The 10,426-nt window shown below is 49.3% G+C and overlaps 1 protein-coding gene and 1 pseudogene across 2 annotated transcripts in view; one reads left to right on the forward strand and one right to left on the reverse strand.

The window, feature by feature from the left end:
- The window catches only part of WWC1 (WW and C2 domain containing 1), a 113,639-nt gene extending 109,606 nt beyond the window's left edge, over window positions 1-4,033 (forward strand). The window contains exons 22-23 of the mRNA XM_081135344.1: window positions 2,243-2,364; window positions 3,278-4,033. Of these exons, the coding sequence (XP_080991470.1) occupies window positions 2,243-2,364; window positions 3,278-3,344 (189 nt within the window). The 3' untranslated portion in view covers window positions 3,345-4,033. The remainder of the gene's footprint in view (window positions 1-2,242; window positions 2,365-3,277) is intronic.
- Window positions 4,034-8,849: 4,816 nt separating this feature from the next.
- LOC308556399 (ribosome production factor 1 pseudogene) lies at window positions 8,850-9,877 on the reverse strand (annotated as a pseudogene). Its single transcript has one exon. The product of its transcript is annotated as a ribosome production factor 1 pseudogene (transcript).
- Window positions 9,878-10,426: the final 549 nt, after the last annotated feature.

Here is a 10,426-nt window from a genome sequence, read left to right on the forward strand (position 1 = left end):
GCTTCGAGGAAAACAGACCTGAGCTTGGACTGGGTCGTACAGTCCCGAGACCCACTGCGAGAGTTCCCCGGGGCCCCGCGTTCGCATCAGCAAAGGGATCCAGGAGGCACTTTGCCCAGTAAATGTTGTCAGCTCTTGACCTGGCGGCCAGGCCCCTTTTGCTGCATGTCCTTGTGGATGTGTGTGCAGGCCCTTATTATTCACACGTTTATTCATTTGTGCAGCTCCTCATCAAACCAATGCACCTCATTTGTGCCGGGGCACACTAACAGTGAATCTAGAGCAGTGACCGACCTGGTGGCTGCCCATGCAGTCCCTTGGGGCAGGTGTCCAAAGCAGAGAGGAGCCGAGCAGACCACAGCTGGGCTTGGGAGTAAGATGCTGGGAACACAAGCCTGCTGCTGCTTTGCTCTCCTGTAGTGAGTTTGAGGGAATGGCAGGAGCATGCAGTGAGTTCTATTAGGGTAGTGCTGTTTTGGGGGGACCTCCCAGAGACAACTTTAAGGGGGCCACACCTAGAGGGCAGGAGGGCAAGGGAACTCCTAGGAAAGGGGAGGTTGGAGGAGGGGGCTTGTGCATCAAGATGATGACACTTAGCAGCATCGTGAGGAGTCTCTAGGTCAGAGAGCTCCAGAGCAGCAGCACTTTGGGGTCCTTGATAGCCCCAGGGTGTGTCTTATCTAAGGCCAGCAGGTGATGGGTGGAGCTTCACAGAGTATGCAAAGCAGGCAGGTTCTAAATGGTTTAAAAATCTGCTTGTTTGAGCTACATTTAAAACAATTGGATGGGTAAAAATTTGAATTTGGCACCAGCGGGCTTTGGAGCTGACAGGTCACAGACTACCATGAAAAAGTAAGCAACACTGGGCCAATAAACAGAAGCCATCTTTGACTCATTTTTATAATACCTGCCACTCCCGCATTGCCACCCATGGCAGGAATGACAGACCTTTGCTAGTTCTGTCTGCACACAGCCAGACAGTGCAAAGAGCATCGTGAAGAGGGTGCCTGCCTGGATTGATGGAAGGGCCATCAGCTAAAGTCCCAGCTCTTGATGCAGGTGGTGATGCCTTAGAGTAGGAACTTCATGCTAGACTTAGGTCAAGACGAGTGTGGAGCCCAGCCGAGCGTGGCTCAGAGGTTGAGCATTGACCTAGGATCCAGGAGATCGAGGTTTGATTCCCGGTCAGGGCACATGCCCGGGTTGCAGGCTCGATCTCCAGTGGGGGGCGTGCAGGAGGCAGCCGATCAATGACTCTGATCATTGATGTTTCTCTCTCTCTCTCCTTTCCTCTCTCTGAAATCAATAAAGATATATTAAAAAAAAAAAAAAAAGACTAGTGTGGAAGCTTCTAATTCACAGGCAATTCAGAAAGTCCAGAAATGTCTCTTTCTAGTTTATTACTTATGCCCCGTATACTTAAAACAGGGATTTAATAAGAACATTAAAGGAAAATAGAAAGTTAGAGAAAGTTTTTTAACTTAATTGTAGTTGTCTATTACATTTACCTTTGCACTTCCCAGTAGCCGAGGCAAAAAGAGGTCAGAAAATAAGTGTATATATGGGGCCTACTTTAAGAAAATACAAACTGAGAAAAACAGACCTTTCAAATAGTAAATTATAGTACATCCATGACTATCTGTATATAATGACCTACTAACGAGCCATTTAAACAACGGCTTCATTGACCAAAATTCTGTCTCTGTGCCATGTTGTCAAGTATCTAGTACATGGATATTTTAGGACTCTCAGTGGTTTGTTCTCAAAAGTACTTACACAGTTTTGCATCAAGAGGAAGAAGTGTAATGTACCTAAGGCCTTGAGCACACGGCATCACTTGGAATTGGGTTTTTACCACATCTTAGTTGTTTGACATTAAAGAAATTTCTTAACATGTCTGAGCCTCAGTTTCCTGGGCTGTCAAATAGAGGTGATTATAAAATCTACCTTAGGTGGCCCTGAGGACTAGATGAAGTAGCATCTCACCAGACAGCTTGACCTCCTGACCTCCAGCAGGTGCACACAGGTGTTTAGTTCCTTGGCTCTGAATACTTGGCCACTGCCACAGATGATGGGACCACTTTCCCTCATCATTTGGAATAAAGAGGATGCCTGTTGTGTGACCTGCAGACCTTTTGACTACAATAAACTCATTTGTGCTAGAGAGTTCTCCTTCGCCGGCCCATTTCTGGAGCCCAAAGCACTCTCTAGAACCTTACGGCTTCGCTTGCTTTGCCTGCAGATGGACCGCGCAGAGCACAAGGGCGAGCTTCAGACGGACAAGATGATGCGGGCCGCCGCCAAGGATGTGCACAGGCTCCGAGGCCAGAGCTGTAAGGAGCCCCCCGAAGTGCAGTCTTTCAGGTAAGCGGTGGGTTCCCGGCCAGCCCACGCACTTTTCCCTTTCACACCCCGCTTGCCCAGCCTCAGCCCCCTGCTCAGTCTCCCTGCTCCGTGGTCCCTTCCCTCGCAGAGCGCCAGCTCCCTGTCGCAGATGCTCAGCCCCTGCCAAGCCGTCCCCGGCAGCCTGACTCGGCGCCGCTTCCCCTGGCTGTCTTTCTCATCCCCAATGGCTCGAGCTAATCTGTTAGATCCTCTGGTTTAATGAATGAGCCACCTGCTCCAGCCTTTCCTCTCGGCGTTTCCATCACCCGTAATTGCGGAGGGTTGGCTGAGTGATTAATAAGCTGGGGCGACGGTTGCCGGCCGGGCTCAGCCTGCCGCCTGCCGGGATCTCGGGGAGGCGCTTTCTGGCTGTACTGCACCCGGGCGTCCCCTGGGAGGGCCTCCAGTGCCAGCTGTCCGGCCTCCCATCCTCACAGGGCCTGGCGTTTAGACTTGTGATGTCCTCCCAGCTGAGGCTAAAAAACATTTAAAATGTACTGCAATTTGTAGAACCATGTTTGGACATCTCAGTTTTAACCAGCTGGGGATCTAAAACAAACACTAGACATGGCCCAAAGGCCCTTGTAAACTCAGGCGCCTGATTTAAACTAAAGGTCCCTCGGGTCCTGCTAATGTCGCTCAAGCAGTGGTTCTAAACCAGGAATGATTTGGGCCCCGTGGGGGCGTTTGGCAATTCGGGGACACTTCTGATTGTCACAACTGGAAGGAGGGATGTCAGGGAGCTGAGGGTGGTGTCTAGGGGGCAGAGGCCGGCATGCTGCAACACGTCCTGCCATGCACGGGACAGCGCTGCCGCAAAGAATTACCCTGCCCGTGAATCTGTAAAGCAAGGGTGGAAACTCCTGCTCTGAGGGGATGGCCTCTGTTACAGGGAGAAGATGGCATTTTTCACCCGGCCTCGGATGAATATCCCGACCCTCTCTGCAGACGACGTCTAATCACCAGAAAAGTATTTCCTTTGTTCCATGGACCATGCTGTGAACAGAGACTGTGGCTAACGTTATTTATGTGGTGTTATATGAAGGTACCGAGTCACACGTCCTCTAGCGCTCCTGTTGGTTTGAAGATGAAGATTTTTTAGTTTGGGTTCTATTATTATTAAAAAAAAAAAAAATACAAAAACAAAAAAACCAGCATTAAAATGACAAGATTGTATAGTTTGTATATTTAGGAATGTATTTTTGAGAAAGAAGATTTAAATGAACTAAAGCAGTGTCCCGGTTGCTGCTCTTCTTAAAATAAAATTGTTTAGACTTTTTTTTTTTTGTACAGCTCTACCTTCTAGAGGTTTCACTGCAATAAGTAAGTCATGTTCTAGGGACAGTGATCCTAAAAGGACGCCCCGCACATATCACGGCACAGCTGACCTTTCCTACTTAACATATTTTGTACAATATTTTAAAAATGCACAGCCACCATGTGGGGGGATCTGGGGTGCGTCTGTGAATCTTCACGAGCTGTGACGTGTTTTTACGTGGCCGCCTGAGGTGGAGCGGGCAGTGTGGAGCTGGCCACAGGCTGCCCACGCTGGTCTCAGATGCCCAGTGAAGCCACTGAAGTGAGTGAGGGAGGGCTGTGGAGAACTTTGCATTTTCTCTCCATCAATAAAGTGGCCTTTCTGAACGAATGTCCTCTCTCTCTTTTTCCCTCCACCCCACCCCTTGCCTCCCCTGTGTTGCCCTGATTTTTGACTCTCCCCTTCCCAGTCACTTCCTTCCACCCATCCCCTGTCCAGTCCAGGTGATGTTTTCTTTGGTTTGGTTTGGTTTTTTGTCCACCCCTCAACTCATTTGCCCATGAAATGAAACTGTTGCAGACGGTCAGAAGTCAGTCGTTAACAAACAAGCGGCAATCTCTCTTCCTCCTGCCTTGCTCTGACACTATCCTGTGCAACATATCCACATATGTTGCACCACCAGCTACATCAGAATCACTTGGGCAAGCTTGTTAAAAATAACACACTCCTGGCCCTGGCTGGTGTCGCTCAGTGGTTAGAGCGTCAGCCTGCGCACCGAAGGGTTGCTGGTTCTATTCCTGGTCAAGGGCAGGCACCTGGGTTGCAGGTATGTGTCTCTCTCACACTGATGTTTCTCTCTCTCTCTCTCTCTCCCCTTCCCCCTCTCCTTTCCACTCTTTCTAAAAATCAATAAAAAAATATCCTCGGGTGAGAATTAACAAAACAACAGCACAAAGAAATACACATTCCTGGACCCTTGCCCAACCCAGGTGGGCCCAGGCACCTGCTTTTTTCCATGTTCCCACTGTCAGTCTTATACACACTGCAGTTTGACGGGCCAACTGGTATAATGTGAGTGAAGCCACAGCAGAGATGGAAGCATCCTATTAGAAAGTCACACAGGGGATACTCATGCACGGCCCTCTGCAGGCCACTGAGGACCATCCGGGTAGGTGTGATGGAGGGAGTGGAGCCCCCTTCGCTTGGCTGCGGAGACTTTCCCCCACCTCCCCACTGCAGTCATCAACTTGCTGTTTCTCCTAACGTAGAAGGAACCTACAGTGGCATAAAGTCCACCAACATTCTTCACATGGCTTCCAGGGCTTTCAATAGCCAGGCCTCCCTCCGGTTATCCAGCTCAGGGCTTTCTCCTTGCCCAGGTGTCACCTGTCTACCCCAGTGTCTGACGCACTCTCCATGAAATTCCATCCCAGGCGTTAAAGGATGGTTTTGAGGTTTTTTCAAATGAGTACCAACTTCTTCAATCAATTGCCACATGTCTAAGAGCACAAGGATTGTGTCCTGTGCTGCGCCTGTGGCGCTAATACCTGCACAACTCAGAGCTTCGAGTCAGCTGCAGCCCTTGCAGACACCGCCTGGCAGGAGCAAGGGAATGGATGACCTGACCTGGACAGAGTGACCCATCCCGTTGGCCACCGCAGTTAGACCGGGGATAGGCATGGCATCCCAGCTGGGCCAGAGCCCTTCCCATGCATTAGCCACCTGAAGGTTAAAGAGTAGATTATCACCCCGGCCAGTTTGGCTCAGTGGTTAGTGTTAGCTGGTGGACTGAAGGGCCCCAGGTTCAATTCCGGCCAAGGGCATGTACTTCAGTTGCAAGTTCTGCCCCAGTTGGGCCTTGTGCAGGAGGCAACCAATCAATGTGTCTCTCACATTGATGTTTCTCCCCTTTCCACGCTCTCTAAAAAGCAATGGAGAAATTGTCAGGTGAAGATTATAAATAAATACATACAAAGAGTAGATTGTCTCTTCCCAATGCTACCATGTAGCCATGATTCCAGCTTCTGGGGCCAACCCTGCAGAGAGAACAGATGCACAAGTAGGGGAAAGAAGGGGTGCCCTTGGGGCCTGAGTTGATTGACACCAAAGGTCAAATGCATCCTCTATTTGTAGTCTGCCTGCTGAACTGAGCCAAGAGTGCTCAGTAAAGACGAGGGTCATGCAATGGGATTTATCCACTTGGTCACGGCTTTGTCTGTGTTCAGCATTCCGAGCAAAGGCTAGTCTCTCACCTCCTGCAGCAGCAGCTTCGTGAGGCAGAGCTCCAAACGCCCTCCTTGTGAATGGCAAAGGCCACATGGAGCAAATCCGCCTGTCAGAGAAGCGTGTGCCAGCGTCTCTTGAGCTGATGGAGCACTTGTGGGGAGAACCAGACCACCTTTTCCGAAGGCAGAAGGCCCTGTGTCTGCCGGGCATTGGGTTCTCTATGAACAGTCACTGGCCAACCACCAATACGTCCTGTTGTTTGCAGAATAAATAAATTTACACATGTATTCGTGCACACGTGTTCTCTGGAATCTTCAGGAAATGAGCTTAGAAGTGTGGAACGCCCTGCCCAAGGCCACTCTGATAATAAATAGCCCGAGCTAGGATGCCACCCACTCTTCAGACTCCAAAGTTTCTTGCTGCAGTTCAGCTCTGGTTTCTGTTTCACAGCGTTGTGGTCATGTAAGGCCCTAATTGAAGGGACTTTGACTATTTGGTTTTCAGGAATGAAGCCAGGAAATCCTGTGGCTTCTCTGCAATGGGAATGTGGAGAAAGGGTGAGTAGGGTGCCAGCCTGAGGAAAGACACTCGGCAAACCTCACTGGATGTGACTGTCTTGTTCCTGAAACCAGTGGTTGCCTTCTGACGACTGATCTGCAGCTGCCCAGGGTCGGCTGCCTCCTGGCGCGCTCTGGTGCCTGGTGAACCGAGTCAGGAGTCGGGGTGCTCACCGGCGATCTGCGCTTCCTGCCCGAGGGAACTAAGGAGAAAGGTTTGTGCAGTTAACTGCTAATCAGGCCTCAGCCACGCTGGCTTTTCTCCACTCCCACCACAGCCTTGGCACTTCCAGCTCCTCCTGCCCGGCAGGCACACCCTGACACTGTGCCCATCCCGTCTTTACCCGGCCGTCTCTGTAGCACTATTCAGATCTCGGCTCAAGCCTCACGCACTTGGAGAGCCGTCTTCACCCTGACCCTGGGCCTGGCCGTCCAGCTTAGCCTCCCACAGGGCACTCGGGCACAGTAAGCTGATGTGTTGCCCTCAGAGGATGTTCCCTCTAGAATGTGCGATCCTACAGGGACCTTGCTTGCCTTGTTTTCCATTGGAGCTGATGCAAAATGGGTCCTTAATAAATCTCAGTTGCGAGATGAATGAAGGACATTAAATGCCTGCCCCGGAGGTGAGTCTGGTCCCCTCTCCTTTGTCCTTCCCAATCGGGGTGAAGGTCTGGGTGGAACAGGCGTCGCGCTCGCCTATTTCTCCACCACTGCCAATGCCCGATTCCCCTCCTGTTTTCAAATAAATTTAGTTCCTGCCTCAGGTGACTTGCATTTGCTACCTCTGCCTAGAACCCTCCCGTTCGTTCAATTAGGAAAGTTTTTGAGCCATGGCACGCGACAAGTTCCGCTCTAGGTGAAGGGCCCGCCAAGCGGGGCTCTCCCTCCGGGTGTAGGAGGCATTCTAAGGGCTCTGGGCCTGGACACATTAGGAGAATCCATTTCCAGGCGCTGAATTTTTATATCATCTTCCCTACAATGGATTTGTCTGTAAACTCAGGTACCCAGTTCTCTTCCCATCTCCTCTCCCACAGGGAAAGGCACAACAGCCCCGCCATGGCCCTGGGTGCGAACTAATGGGAGCTGAACCAGGTGCCGCAGGGACGTATTTCTCCTGAGGGTGCCTCCCGTGAGCACCAAGTACAGGGAGCTTAATAAGAAGATGGCCCTTACTACCTGCTTTATCTTGGTGGACAAGTCTGTCTGCTGATTTGTCCATCCACCAACTCCCATAATTTAGAAATAAGGTGTCACAGGAACACATATTAACACTTAATTGATTTAAAAGATAAAAATAAAGGCAAACTTTTAGATTAAAAAATTAAGTAACAGTTGGATTATTTCATTTGACACATGGTGGACATTTTCCATCAATTGGATGTGCTAAATTTGCAGCTATCCAATTTGGACAAAAATGCACCAGAGCACTTACACAAGAAGCAACGTGCCAGAAAATAGTCCGTTACTGTGACCGGGGAGACGGGACACGGGGAGACCTTGGTTCCTGTCTTCTTGAGGGAAAGATTTCAATCAAGAGACAAAGCGTAGAAAAGTAAGAACTTACTGGCTGCAGCAAAAATGTGCTCAGGTTGGTGAAAGGAGGAAGGTGCTTAGAAGCAGCAACAGGAGAGCCGAGGCTGGGCTGCTTTGACTCACTGAGAGGTCAGAGAAGGGGGCCTTGGAGACAGGTTTGGGGACCTTGGAGACAGATTCAGGGGGTAACTCCGGGAGGAGCTGCGGCTGCCCATTGCTCCCCTGGTTGTAAGTCTCATGGGGTCCCCTAGGAGGTGAGAATGAGGTGGTGCTGGTATGCTCCCCTGGGGGGGGGGGGCGAGCTGGGTCCTTTGTTTTCAGGGGGTTTAAAGGCTGGCCTTTAGGGGAAATCTTAGGGGCGGATCTCAATAGAATTTTCAGCAGTTTTACGCTGACATACCAAAATGAGATTTATTTTTAATTTGTCCGTCTTTGGGTGTGGTTAGCTAAAGGCACTAATTGGATTTCTGTTATCTGTCTCCCAGCTTAGTGTGATTTAAGCTATTTACCCTCTGGCTGGGAAGGAGAAGAAATGGGTTTAGGGAAGATAGGATTTACTAGGTGGCTGCAAACTGCTGTTTAACTATCTGTCTCAGTTTCCCTATTCCACTTGTCCTGATGCTATAACAGTTACCACTATCTAAAGTTGTGGTTAGAGTTCTCCGATGTCAACTTTTATTTTATTTTTATTATTTGTTTTTAAACTCTCACCAAAATGGCTTTTATTTGTATTTCCTACAGAAACAGTGAGTAGTAATTCACGGCACTTGGTAGTTTGTCCAGACATGAAAGAAGGTGTACGAAATCAGTAAATGCCATTTTGAAGATTCTTCTGTCACAAATTCAAGATAGGCCCATTCAGCAAAATCCAATACTGTTCCTTCAGTACTTTATAAATGGAATTTTCTTCTACTTGTATCCATTTCCCAAGGCTTATGGACCCATTCATATTCTCCATGTTTAAAAATCAAAGGTTCCTTTCTGAAGAGATCCTAATTTTAAGGCAAAACGTGGTCCAAGTTCCTGAATTCCCACTCTCTTTTCACTCTTGAATGTGTATCTGTGAAATCTGAAGAAGATATAATCCCTCTGATTGTGGAATGTGGCAGCCTGCCTTCCAATAAACTGAGGATTATGGGGAAAGAGAGAGGCAAACATCCGTCCCACGGAATGACCCAGCCGTGTTGTAAAATCATTCAGAATTATTTCAGGTGTGTGTTCTGTGGAGTCCTTGCCTCTTCTCTTCATTTCTTTACACAAGCACTGCTCATTTTAAAATGAGCAGTTGGTCCACTTGGCAAGTGACTCAGAATTAATCCATTTGGCGTTTTACGATCTTCTAATAACGATCAGATCTGTGAGATCTCTTGAGGTGCACTGTGGAATAATTTTTTTCAGAGCCAGTCCTCTTCTGTAAGAAACATGTGAGTTTGGTATAACTGTGGAGAGCTGTTCACAGAGTCGTGCTGTTCTCCCGTGAGATCTGTCTGATGTAATGTGAATCTTGGGAGAAGTCTGTCTGTGGAAGTAAGAAGCAAATTCATCTGTAGCTTCAGCAGCAGCAGCCTCCTCATCGCTAGGGTCTGCTGTGGTCTCTTCATACACTCGCTGATGGCCAATGGTCTTGGGTCGAGGCTTTGCTGGAGCCTTCTCACCAAGAGCCTCTCTCTTTTCTAAGTTTTTTCTTAGCTGCCAAGTTTTCCTTCCGCTGCTGCTGTCTCCACCGCGTGAACATTCAGTGTCGCCGCTGTTGGTTCTTAATCTCTGAAATGCTGGAGCCTGGGGGAAAGGCAGTCGCTTTTGGGGGTTGGCCCCCGCTTTCCGTCGCCCCATCCTCAACGACTGCGGCCTCCTGAGGTCCTCCCGAAGCGCGTTTGCGTTTCAGGCCTTCCTTTCGGCTACCGCCGGTCTTCTCCATGTTCTTTGCTCCTTCGGCGTCTCTCCAGATGTCAAGTTTTAAAAATCGACGCTGGAGTATGAATTTTTAAAATTCTTTCATGGGGCACAGAAGCAAAACCTTTGGAGACCGCTGCTTTAAAGTACCGGGGCTATAGCAAACAGTGGACACTGCAGTTAGGGCCTGTGCTCAGAACCTACATGCCGGGGTAGCCGTCTAGAACTTCAGCTCAAAGGTCACCGCTCGGAGACGGCTTCCCTGACGTAGGCACTCCACCGTGTTACCTTCCTGGCAATTAAAACAGATCGAGGCTGCCCTGCCCGTGTGGCTCAGCGGTGGAGCTGGGCCCATGAACCCAGAGGTAACTGTTCCATTCCCAGGCAGCACACATGCGGCTCCATCCCCAGCAGAGGGCGCGCAGCTGATCGATGTTTCTCTGTCATCATTTGATGTCTCTCTCTCTCCATCTCCCTCTCTCTAAAATCAATAAAAACATATTTCTTAAAAAACCTGATCGATGTTTACTTTTTTGTCCAGTATGTCTCTTCAGTCCAGACTGTAACCTCCATA

Source organism: Miniopterus schreibersii (assembly GCF_964146895.1).
Source record: "Miniopterus schreibersii genome assembly, chromosome: 4".
Lineage (NCBI taxonomy): Eukaryota > Metazoa > Chordata > Mammalia > Chiroptera > Miniopteridae > Miniopterus > Miniopterus schreibersii.